This window comes from Delphinus delphis, chromosome 12 (assembly GCF_949987515.2).
Source record: "Delphinus delphis chromosome 12, mDelDel1.2, whole genome shotgun sequence".
Lineage (NCBI taxonomy): Eukaryota > Metazoa > Chordata > Mammalia > Artiodactyla > Delphinidae > Delphinus > Delphinus delphis.
Genome location: NC_082694.2, coordinates 67,545,052 through 67,558,361, shown reverse-complemented (window position 1 = coordinate 67,558,361; position 13,310 = coordinate 67,545,052). Strand labels below are relative to the sequence as shown.

General features: G+C 38.9%; 1 protein-coding gene across 2 annotated transcripts in view; it reads left to right on the top strand.

Moving 5' to 3' along the window:
* The window catches only part of CLIP4 (CAP-Gly domain containing linker protein family member 4), a 66,329-nt gene that overhangs the window by 33,963 nt on the left and 19,056 nt on the right, over positions 1-13,310 (top strand). For both annotated transcript variants that reach the window (XM_060026882.1, XM_060026881.1), the window contains exons 10-13: positions 1,587-1,676; positions 2,516-2,659; positions 6,198-6,332; positions 9,414-9,537. In XM_060026882.1, coding sequence (XP_059882865.1) covers positions 1,587-1,676; positions 2,516-2,659; positions 6,198-6,332; positions 9,414-9,537 — 493 coding nt within the window. The remainder of the gene's footprint in view (positions 1-1,586; positions 1,677-2,515; positions 2,660-6,197; positions 6,333-9,413; positions 9,538-13,310) is intronic.

The following is a 13,310-nucleotide window of genomic DNA, read 5'->3' as shown; positions in this document are numbered from 1 at the left end:
TTTCCAAAGCCCATCAGAGGCTCATTCCTTACTGAAGAGCTCCGGTTCCTTTGCCAGCACCGTTACCCTCTAAGATGTTACTGTGGCCCATCTATCCAGGTTACTTCTCCTGTGTCCCCCTAAAATCCATTTTATTCCAGCCAAGCTACTCATCCTTCTCTGACCCTGTCTTTCTTTAAGTTTTTTTTCTTTCTTTTTATCCATCCAAAATGGCAACCTTCAGTTCTTTCTGTTCATACCTCCAGTATTCACTGGAAGAAATCTGCCGTATCTCTCAAGACCCATATTGGAATGTGATCTTCTTGATGAGGCATTAATTTATCTTTATAACCATGATTATTGTCTCCTCCTTCTATGCTAGGGCTTATATCAAACATGTCCTCATATTATGGTTATTCATGTCTTTCTGCCACACCAAATTGAAAAGGTCTTCCTTTAGGGCTGGGACCATGGCTTGTTTTGTTTGCGACGCTCAGAGTGCCAAGCTCATTTTTCACCCAGAACGCTTTGTAAGTGAGTAGAATCGGAATGGATGCCTGATGGAATTCGAAACTGGGTGGAGTCCATTAGGTTTCTTATTTACATAGTTTGGTTCTGTAGAATTGAAACAGAAGTCTTAATATTAAGTAGAGTATTATTCATGAGCCCTCTTTTAAAATCAGTGTTTTGGGGAAGTTGGGTGTAGTGAGAGTCGGGTAGTCATTCAGAGAGTACAGGGTTTCTTACTATCTGACTCTGACTTAAATGAATAATTGCTATAATGATTTGCAGAAATTTTTACCGCAAGTTTACTATCTAAATAGACAGTCTGCTACAATGAGTTTGCCTGCACACGCCAGTGAAATCATGAGTTGTTTGCAGGCCTTAGTAAGTGTGCAGCCGTCACAGCTGTACCAGGTTTGCTTCACACGCTAGCACTGTGCAGACACACTAAGAGTGCATTAAGTATCAGACACTTAGATAGCTGGGTTTTAAATGCTCTATATTATTTAGAATTCCTTAGTGGATTTTTAACTAGGTGGAAAAGATACTTTAGTGATATTTGGGGAAAGTGATGGGGGTTTTCAGATGGGCTTAGGAATACATTCTTTTCTTCCCCCTTTAAATAATGAAACATTGGCCCCTGCCGTCTGTGAATTTATCATCCAGCGTGTTCTCAGAAGAGGATAAGATTTAGATAATGAGGGATGTCTGTACTTTAAAAAGCAAATACAGGGCTTCCGTGGTGGCGCAGTGGTTAAGAATCCGCCTGCCAATGCAGGGGTCACGGGTTCGAGCCCTGGTCCAGGAAGATCCCACATGCCGCGGAGCAACTAAGACCGTGCACCACAACTACTGAGCTCATGTAAACCACAACTACTGAAGCCAGTGCGTCTAGAACCCATGCTCCGTAACATGAGAAGCCCGCGCGCTGCACCGAAGGGTAGCTCCCGCTCGCCACAACTAGAGAAAGGCTGCGTGCAGCAACAAAGACCCAGTGCAGCCCCAAATAAATAAATAAAATTTAGGAAAGAAAGCAAATACATATTTTTGTTTAACGTTAAAGAAAATTCTTTCCTGCTGAAAGTGTTTTGTTTGTGTTCTAGGATTAATGACATCAAAAAAAGATAGTGCTTCAGAATCAACACTTTCATTGCCTCCTGGTGAAGAATTGAAAACTGGAGCAGAGAAAGATGGTAATATAATTTATAACTTCTATTTTCAAAATTTAATTTACTGATTGAACTTTAAAATAATATAGTGATGTAGCTTATATGAGGCTAAAGTTTAAAGTTTGTAAGGGAAGAATCATTACAGTAAAAATTTATCCTTAAAAATCCCCTAAGCAGCTGATAATAAAGTGTGTATATTATATATATGTATATATATATATATATTGTATACACACACACACACACACACACATATTTTTTTTGTATAAAATCCTGTATTGTGATTCTCATGTACACTTAAATTAGAGAATTACTGGACTAGATTAAGAGAATAAAAGGAAATTCCATAGTGTAGATGTCTTGATAACAGCATTTAAAGTTGCCTTTAGCTGTCAAATCATTGGGTGAATAGAGCACAAATAGAAAATTCAGAAGTATTCCTGCTTGCCTTCAGGTTAACTCAGAACATTTTAATATTAAGCTTTTGTTACCTTAAAAACACATTAGTATGTTTTTTATATAAATAAGATGTGATTCTACTAACTCATCTTAAGTGAGAGGTGAGACAGCGGTGGTTAGGATAGGTAGTTGGTCTAATTAGTGACGTGACAGCGCTCTCCTGTATGAGACTGCCATCATATAGTGTGGGTCCTTTGGGTCCTTAAAACTGCTTGGGCTATAAAATCTTGTATGTATGAACTGCAGTCTATTTTGATGAAATCAGGCATTTAATTCAACACTAGTTAATCCACAACTGAGGAAGCTAAGTGGAGAGTTTCAGAAGGATTTACCTGGAAAAGCATCTCATTGGTTCACTTCTTATTTCCCACCCTCTGATGTGTTCTTTTCCTGTACCGTTTTAGTTACCCTGCTTGCATCCGTCAGCAGCTCCTCCTCTACATCTTCTTTGGAGCACAAGCAGAGTCACTCCAAGACACTGAATGCAAGTGGCAATAACAAGAAGACAATGAGCAAAAGCCCTTCTGTCTCATCTAGAGCCAGTGCCGGTATCTATGGCTTTTTCAACCAGGCTTTCTTGGTGTTTTTTATCTTGGTTTGTTTGTAAGTAGATTTGCTCTTTTTAAATGTGTAGAAGGAACCCTTGACTTCAGTCAGGTTGAACTACTTGTTCCTTCCCTGTCTCCCCCAGCCCCCCACCTCCCTCCCCTTCGTCAGCACACTCTGGATCTCTGTGCCTTTCCCTCGTGCTCCTACCATTTTTCCTTGTCTGGATTGACTTCTTCTCTTCCTCATGTATCTATGGACTCTAGCCCCTGTAAGGTTCGTGTTAGAACTTTATGATAGATCTTCAGATACTTGGAAACCATACGGTCTGTTCTCTTTCTTTACTTATCTCTTTTCTAATCTAAACCTAATAATAATAACTGACATGTCAATACATGTTATTTACTATTTCAGGTACTATTAAAGGAATTTTACATACCTTAGTTCATTTAATTCTCAAAATAAACCTATGGAGTAGGTACTATTATGATCATCTTCAATTTATGAATGAGGAAACTGAGGCTTAGGGAGGTTAGGCATTGGTGCACAGTGGCAGTTTCTAAGTGCACACCTGGGCTTCACCCGCAGGTCTATCTGATGCTTTGCTGCTACCAGAGTCCGCCTCTGTCTCAAGTACCTTCAGCTCTTCTTCATGCTGTAGGGTCCCCAGACCCTTTCCAGCCTGCTGGTAGAGAGCTGAACCACTGCCTCTCGGTACAAGTCCAGTCTGAGGCTACTCATGCAGTTCTGGTGACCACACTATGTCATTGGCTCAGACAGAGCCTTATGCTAAGTCTCTTCGTTTTGTGGCTTGACATAGGACTTTACATTTATTTTCATTTAATTTAATGTTTGAATTTTTATCCCTCTGAATTTTGTTTTTTATATCTTGTGTATAGCTTTTTCACACACTTTTGTGTTATCTTCTTACTTAAAAAGCATGCTTTCTCTATTTTTAGCCAAGTCATTGTTTAAAACTGTGTAGGAGAGGTTGACAGTGATAACCTTTTTAACTTGCTGTGAAGCCTGCATGATCCCATTCAGTCCACATTTCTTCAGTTATGTGTAAGGATATATAAAACACGTTTTCTTGTTGAAATCAACATATATATTGAATTTACTGCAGTTCAGTTGTTTACCTGCATAGAAAGAAAATGAAGCCACTTTGGCATAACTTATATTTTATTTATTTTAAAAAAATTGTTTTATTTATTTATTTTTGGCTGTGTTGGGTCTTGTTGCTGCGCACTGGCTTTCTCTAGTTGCGGCGAGTGGGGGCTGCTCTTCATTGTGGTGTGTGGGCTTCTCATTGCAGTGGCTTCTTGTTGCGGAGCATGGGCTCTAGGCGCGGGGGCTTCAGTAGTTGTGGCACGTGGGCTCAGTAGTTGTGGCTCGCAGGCTCAGTAGCTGTGGCACACGGGCTTAGCTTCTCTGCCGCATGTGGGATCCTCCTGGACTGGGGCTTGAACCCGTGTCCCCTGCATTGGCAGACAGACTCTTAACCACTGTGCCACCAGGGAAGCCCATAACTTATTTTTAATGAGCCTCATAGTAATTACTAGATTCTTTTTCTAATACTTTTAATACTTGAACCAATATTTTATTGTAGAAAATGTTCATGACAGGATTTCTTTTTCTCTTTAAGATACTTTATTGTATGGGGGAAAAAACCCCAAACCCTCAGTAGTAACACTGATATAATAAAGTTAAAAGTTGAGGCCCTAAAAGTGGAGAACCTGGAAACTTTGCTTGAATATTTATTTTCTGAATAGATTCCTCTTCCCTTGAAACCAGTTTCTCTTTAATGCTGTGAGGAACAGAGGTGAAAAGATGCAGTGATGTAGCAATCCCGTTTGTCCTCATTTTATTTACATTTTAAGGCCCTCTTCATTTGGAATTTGGGCTTTTGACATTGACTTGATTTTAAAATTTATGTGTGGGTATGGAATTATCTTTTTTACCCTTTATATAAGGGTATAGTTCTAGTGTGCCTACATACTTAACCTTTTTTTCTTTTTATAAATTTGAGGGGTTTGTGGACCTAAATAATAGTAGAGATGAAGAGAGTTATCAACTAGAGTGAGAAGGAGGTCCTTTTAAAAGGGGAGGGAGATGTGTGAGAGAAAGTTCCGAACCCCAGAGATGTTTCCTTAAGAAAGTATTGCTAGAGTGAGTGGATATTCCGCTTTCTCTGTCGGTTTGCATTTGGGGTAGATGTGGACTGCAGAGGGTAGACATTTAGGGGAAGCTAAGGACAGAGGATTAAGGAGAAAGAGGAGCAGAGAGAAGAGACTGGGGGATGGGAGAGGTTGGGGAGGACGTCTGTGAGCTCAGCCCCACTGTAGTCCACGTTGAACTCTCTGTCCTTGGTCCATTGTCTGCAGGCAGCGTGGGGACAGACGTGAGAGTTTCTGGTCACAGGGTCAGGGTTTTAAGTCAGGTGTGCCACTGACTCCTGTGAACACCATGTCTTCATTAATTCCTGAGTTTATTTCTTACCTATGATTATAATTCTCACGAAAAGCGCTTTGTAAACCGTGAAGTGCTTGGGAAATGTTAGTTATTTTGAGGGCCAAGGACTTTTTAATGTACACTTGATCCAGACCTTCCTTCTCCCTGAGTTTGTGTTCCTCATTTGTTACCATGTTTTTAGTTTCTCCCTGTTAACAGTCTGACTTACCCTCTATCCCGCACCCTCACGCAGGGTTCCCTAGGCGTTCTCAGATGACAGCCACTCAAATCTGTTCATGGACTGATGGGAGAAGCCTCAGGGGCCCACCTCTTCTCTGTTATAATTGAACAGCTTTCAAGGCAGTGTTTCTCCAGGACTCCTGATGTGCAGTAGCGGGAGTTGCAGGCTTTAGGTTTGAATCGAGGTCTGGGCAGGGAGTGCTTTTGTTTCTAATAAGGAAATCAATTTGGGGTAATTGGAATCTTATAGCAATTTCACTTTTAAATTACATTTATGTATGTATCATTTACACTGAGTCCCACTGAACTACTATGATTCTAGCGTTTTACTAGAATAAGGATGGGTGGACTATAGCCCATGGGGCAAATCCAACCTACCACCTACTTTTGTAAATAAAGTTGTATTGGAACATGTTGTGCCCATCTTGTCTGTCTGCTTTTGTGCTGTGACCGCAGAGTTGAGCAGTTGTGCAGAGTAGTATGGCTTGGAAAGCCTAAAATATTTACTATGCAGCCCTTGAGTCAGAACAGGTGTGCTGACCTCTGTTCTAGTAGAGAGTGCCACCAGGAAGTCGGATAAAGCTGATACTTCACCAGGAATCAAGTGTAAGCTCCTGTGGCAATGATTGTCTCAGGAAACCCTTCAAATTTCTTTTGAGTAGCTTTACTTCACATGTGAGAAACACAGCTTAGATGCTGTGTATAAGGAAAGGCAGCATATGTTGACATCTCCAACTAACTAGACTGGTTAGAATAAATAGTAGTTTTTTGGCTTATGTGCTTTTTGAGTTTCCCTTTGTTTTTTCTCTTTTCCTGCCCCATCCCCTTCCCCAACCAACCCCAAAACAGGTTTGAATTCCTCAGCAACATCTGTAGCAAGTAATGCACGCTGCGAAGGAGAACTCCGCCTTGGAGATAGGGTGTTGGTGGTGGGCCAGAGAATTGGTACCGTTAAATTCTTTGGGACAACAAACTTCGCTCCAGGTAACTCATCTGTATGGTCTTTGCTCAACTTGAATTCTTTAGATAACAAAAGGTTCAAAATTTTACATGTAAATAAAACTTATAGAGAATTCTTGATGAATAGTTCTTGTGGGTGGTGGCTGTGGCACAGAAAATGGAAAACATTGATTCAAATGCAGACTGTTTTTACTCAGGTTGATTGTTACTAATGAATTTTTTGCCGTTTGTGTTTTAAATTGTCTAAAGTTAAAGTTAGTTGTTACTCTCCAGTTTTACTCTCACTGATTGCCAAGTGTGCTAAATAACAGAGAAAACATTTGAGGATTAGATTTGTGCTAAGCATAATCTTGAAAATGAGTGGATAGTGCGTTTACTGATACAGCTTTTAACAGTGGCTCGGAGAGAAAAGCAAACAAAGCGGTTCAAAGGAAAATGAAAAACGTTTGAGCACTGTGGGATCTTAAAAATGCATGTTTGTGTATTTATATACTCACTCCAATCTAGACTTAACATTGTGTTTCCAAAAGTAAAGATTATCCTTCTTTTATATTTTCAGTAATTTCTGATTGTAATTTCAAACAGAAGCCGGTTGAATAAAATCATGTTTGTATTTTTAAATAGCAATATGCTGTTTTGACACATGGTGGCATTGCAGCATTTTAGGAAATGGTTACCTAGAACATTGATGTTTTAAAAAAAGTTTGTAGCCTTCTGTCAAGAACTCTGAAGGATCTGAGATTTTACCCTATTTGCAAGTTAACAAGTTGGATTGCCATGGTTTCATAGATGCTGGCAGAAGATGGTAGGCTGCTGGGTCAGCGATAGAGGACCTCAGTGCTCTCTGCAATAGTGGTAGCCAAAGTGGCAGCATTCTCTTCTGTTTCCTGAGCCCAGTTCCCAGGGGGTGAGATAGGGAGGGCCAGGTGACACCTGTACACCCAGTGGTTTATGCTATAGGAGAGGAGCCCCGAGCTTAAGGAATCTGAACCTTTGTACTAGACAATAAGCATTCCTGTCTTTTGTGCCGGGGGAGACTCTGTCTCCATCCCCCAAGGCCATCTTCTCTACAAACATCCATGAAAAGACAGTCAGTGCCTCTGTCCATAAGGCCTGTAGAAACATGGAGAATTGTCTCCCAACACATTCTTGTTTCATTAGTACCATTTTTAATTGCAGTCCAACTACTAATGGATTGGAGATGGGCTATATGTTTTATAATTCATGTCTCTCTTAGGGCACCAGCTAGTAATTGAGATTAGTTAGAATGTTCTTAATATGGTTCTCAAATAAAAACCTAGGAATCCCAAAGGTAGGTTATTTTTCCACAATCACTATGTCTTCTGAGCTTCCTTTCTCTGGTTTTATTAAACAAGGCTCGAACGGTTTGTTTTGTTTGGAAGCAGTTGTTGTAGGTTGAATTTTAATTTTTAAACTCCTAGTGTAGAGCATTTAGAAATTTGAGAAGTAATAAGCAAATATAAAAGTTTGAAATTTTTCATTAAGGTCCTTCTGCTCTTTCAGAAAGAAGTAGCGTGTATTTCTTGTGGCATCAAAATTTAGATCAATCAATTCTATAGGACAGTGGTAATATCTAGGCTTTTTATAGATGATAAGATCTAGACCTGACAGAGGGCATGTTTAGCCCCTTCAGCATGTTTAGCAGTGCCACCTCGGAAAGAAAGTATCCAGACAGTATGCAGTCACTATGGTTAACACTTGCCATAATGCCTTCCTGCTGTGTGCTACACACTTTCAGGAGTTACATGGTAAACATGTAGCAGTGATATGGTGTATTAAAATGGGAAAATGCAAAAATTATATAGGAAAGCATCAAAGGCAGAAGGAAGTAAAACTTGGAAAATTATAACCGTGGCACTCAGAAATAACGATGGCAACCAGAGTAACCCAGTTAGCGGCATTCAGAAATGCGATGACTGAGCATTAGTATGGCTGAGCAGTGGGTTTGTATACCTTACTCTGTACCTGGGCAGGGTAGGACTGTTTAGGTATAAAAGACAATTACACGCATTACGTTAGTCTTTTCAACTCAAACTCCAATATCGGGAATGGACTCAGGTATCATCTTTTTGAACGTAAGAGGAAAAAAATTAAGAACTTCTAGATTGTCATTTTAGAGGTTATACAATTGACTCTTTGAACTATTAATCTGAAGGGAACAATATTTTTGTATTTTGTCATTTGTCATAAGTTTCTCAATATCTGTATCCTTATTTTTTTATTTGTTACTGATTCTAAGAGACCACATACAATTACTATTGTATTCTACTTTTAAATACAAAAATGAGTGGACTGTCAGGTACTTTTAACTGAACTGGAGGTACCCTCATCCAGAGCCATTACTCTAGGAGTATATGTCCATTTATCTAATATTTGCCACACTAAAAGCAACCTCACTATTTTAATTTTATGCTCTCTAGAAAAGGAAATCCTATTACTCTCCTCAGAGTGGGCGCTTTTAAATACTTAAAAGCCTTTTAGAAAATTATTCCTATTAACTCAACCTAAATCTTTTCATTTAGGTTAAAAATGATATTTTTTTCCTTCCTGGGTAGGGAAAAAATGAAAGAAAAAGAAGAGTCACCATGAAGTCTAGTCATATTTTCCATATTATTTTTGTCCCCCTTTAATTATTTCAGAACTGTTTGTGGTATTCTAATACTGGAAGAGTAAAATGAAAATATTGCATATTCAGTTTATGATTTATACATCTCGGTATCATGTTACACTGCTCTCAAGTTAAACAGACCATGCTACCGAGTTAAGGACAGTTTCTTATTGTAGCTTTTAGATATGTTTTGGTCATACACTACTGGTATAATAGCTAATCCTTGCCAAATTTGTGTGTGTACATTTTATCTTTCTCCCCTAATGTACAACTCTGCAATTATGCTTGTAAAATGTTTTTCTAGTTGAAAATTTTTCAAATTTTGTTTTATAATTTTATCATGTGAAAGTTTAATGGTCATGAGGATTTTGGTCATTTGTGACAATGTTAAACCATCTAGACTTTGGGTTTGTATAATAGCATAACAATTTTGGATAAAGTGCAGATGCTTTTAAAATCCCATGTTCTTGTTCTAGGATATTGGTACGGGATAGAGCTTGATAAACCCCATGGCAAGAATGATGGTTCAGTTGGAGGTGTGCAGTATTTTAGTTGTTCCCCAAGATATGGAATATTTGCTCCCCCATCCAGGGTACAAAGGTGAGAAACAATGAAATTTACACTATTCACAAGAACTTTTTGTAATGTGCAGTGGGTTATAGTTAGAGTCCCTAATTTTATATTAAAGACATGCCCTGACTGTAGCCCATGTCTTCTTTCAAGGGGTTAACCAGCCACCTTCTTCAGAGGGAAGGCTCATGGAAAGCTAAATTTGCTTTGCTGAGGATTTGCAGTTTTAAAAACCTCCTTTATTCCTCATTTGCAAACCCTGTGAGTATGTGTAGGCTAGTAGGAGTGGTGTTTGCCGCTCTGAACAGTGAGAGCAGCAAGCTTAATCTGTCATGCAAACAAAAGTAAAAATGCTCTCTGATTGCCTCAGTCACATCCTAACTACATTAAATTTCCTGCCAGCAGGCACCCCATTCATTCTCCTACAAACCTAATGGAACCAAAATGGCTTTTTCCTTTGATTTCCTTAGTTTTCAAAAATAGATAAGCAGTAGATCTTTGGGGGAAGTGAAGCTTCAAGGATTTATATATAATATACCTCCCCGGTGTTTCTTCTTAAGATAGTACACTTTTGTACCAGCTCACTCTGGGTTTTTAAAAAAAAGTTGAGCAGAAGTGAGTCCTCATGAAATTCCAGGTACTATTGTGTGAAATGACTTAATGTGCTGAAAGAAGTTGGCTGGGTATGCTTTTCAGTGGATGGGAAATGGGATACTCATCTTTAAATAGGAAATAACATGTATGGTATAGTCACATTCATGAGAATAGATCTATGATCTCAACCTCGGAGTCCCATCTTGTTCCCTTCCAACTGGACTGTGTGACTGCCTCCTGGCAGATTTAATAGGTTTTATATCCATTTTCTTTCTCACTTTGTTTTTCTTATTGAATAATTACATGTAATTTTTGTATTCTTTTCCTTCTTCTATGATGTACTTAGTATAATTCTTTTCTTATTATTTATGATTTTATAACATTTAACGTATAATGCTTTTCAGTTTACAAAGTACCTTCAATTAAATGTTGTTTCATTTGATCCTAATAAGTATTTGGTCAAGTGAGCTGGAAAAGAATAACTACAGATGGTCCCTGACTTACAATGGTTCAGCTTACGATTTTTTGACTTTATGGTGGGGCAAAAGTGATAAGAATTCAGTAGAAACTGTATTTCACATTTTGAATTTTGATCATTCCCTGAGTTAGCGATGTGCAGTACAATATTCCCTCGAGATGGCTGCGCAGGGCAGCAGCAGCTCCCAGTCAGCCACGTGGTCGCGAGGTGAACAACCAATACATTTACGACCCTTCTGTACCAATACAAGCATTCTGTTTTTCACTTGAAGTACAGCATTCAATAAATTACATGAGACATTCAACACTTTATTGTAAAATAGGCTTTGTGTTAGATGACTTTGCCCAACTGTAGACTCATGAAAGTGTTCTGAGCACATTTAAGGTAGGCGAGGCTAAGTGATGATGTTCAGTAGATTAGGTGTATTAAATGCATTTTCAACTTAAGATGGGTTTATCGGGACGTAGCCCTGTTGTAAATTGAGGAGGATCTGTACAAATAGTTATTGAGCATTTAGTAAGTGGTGGGCTCTGTACCATGTTACTTCATAAATCTCCCCCAGGCCCAGTGAGGTATAAGGTAATATGATTATTCCTATTTTTGCAGGTGAAGAAAAGTTACAAGAGATACAGTAGCTTTGCTAAAGTCCTATAGCTACTGTAGGGGACGAAAAACTTGTCCTGTCTATGAATTAAACTGACAACAGATAGATGAACAGGAGAAAAATCATGCACACTTATTAAATGTTAATTTTACATGCATGGGGGCATCACAGAAAGCAGTGAATGCCCAAAGTAGTGGTGAGAGTGAAGAGTTTATAGACCATCTCAATACGGGAAAGGGAGGGGGAGAACGGCCACTGTGGGGGAGCAGATGATGTTAGGCAAGATTAGTGGGCCCTTAGGAAAATGGATGGGGATACGATAGTCTGTGACAGTGTCTGGTGGGGTGTGGTGGTAACTCCTCATGTTCTCTCTTGTGATGAGAGTCAGTCTTTGCTTGATGAAACTCCCGGGAAGGGGATTTATGACAATTCAGTTCTTTTTTGGGAAGATCTGTTTTAGGCAGATAAGGGGAGTTCAGAGAAAGCCTCTTCCTGCATTTGTTGATTCTCACATGTCTTCAGCTCAAAATAATCTTTGCACCAGAGTGGCATGTTTTGGGTGGGATATTTTGATCTCGCACAGTAGTTAATGGTGGAGCTGGACTCAGCCCAGGTTTGTTATTTTGCTGTTGTTTTTTTCCTAAGCCCTTGCTTTTAGGCAGTTTGCTGGGGTTTTTCTTGGTAGTCATTTTATAATGAAGAAAAAGAGGTAGTAGCTAGTGGCACTTACACGTGCTGGCACTGTTTTAAGTACTCTGTATGTATTGTTTACTGCTCTGCAGCAACCCTGTGTGTCGGGTACTGCAGTTATCCCTATTTCACAGGTGGGGAAAGTAAGGCACAGAGAGGTTAAGTGAGTTGTGCAGTTGTACACAGCTCCCAAGTGGATATTTGAGCTCAGGTAGTGTAGTATCAGAATGTGTACTCTTAACCATTACCCTATAATGGTTAAAAGAGGCCCAGTGACTTTCTTTAGGACCTATACCTTATAAATGATTGATTTGGGAATAAAATCCATACTGAGTCACCCGTCAGTCTTCTGGGTTCTCATATTACTTTGAACAAATCTTCATTAACACATTGCTTCATTAACCCATTTTTTGACTTCATGGTGGTGCAAAAGTGATAAGAGTTTAGTAGAAACTGTATTTCACATTTTGAATTTTGATCATTGCTACAGTCTCTCCTAAGTTTTATTTGTCTCCTAGTCATGAGGACTGGGGTTCTCCGTCTCATGTTTGATTACCCAAGGAGCACATTCTGGCATGTTGTGTGCACAGTAAATATTGATCAAATTTTGTTCAGTGTTTTTATGCTGTAACGGCTTTCTTCTCTGTTATATTGTGAAGCCTCTTTCTCTCTCCCTTCTTTTTCTTGCTTTGTTTATGGAACACACATTTTTTACTTTTTTTTGCCATCTATTTGGTCTTCTTTAAGGTGATTCATTTAAAAGCAGCCCCCTCATCTTAGAAGAAGCAGGGCGCTCTCTCTAAATGAACTGCTCTCTCTATCCAGCTGTCTTCCTATCATCTTCTGATTGTCTCATTCATCATCATCAAATACTATTAAGTGTCTTTTAGCACTTTGTGCTGTGCTAGGCGTTCTATAAGTAAATAAAACAGACATGGTGCCTGATTTTGAGGAGTTTCTAATTTAAACCAGCTTTGGAGCTCTTTAAAGATAACACTGATCTTCAAGAAGGAAGAATTTTAAACTAGGGACTCCTGAGAGAACAGTCAATCACATAGTGACCAATCACAACCTCACCTTGCATTGCGCTCCTCCCCAGATTGTAGCTGGCCGTTTACAATTATTTTATTTTAATAGTTCCCAGAATGCACATGGTACTTTCCTCTGCTTGAATGGTTTTCTACTATCACCCAAGTATCATCTAGTTAATGCTTTTTCTTCTATTAACTTACATATCAACCAATATTACTTTAGAGAAATTCTAAGACACTGACTGGATCTAATCTTTCTCTCTCTCTCTCTGTCTATTTTTTACTCAAGTGGTTTTTATCAGCATAGCATTAATTTTCTTATTCTCAGTTCATACCATTGCATCCTTATTACTAATGAACTGATCACTTTTAGAATTAAGTTCTCAACTCTCCATCACAGCTTAAT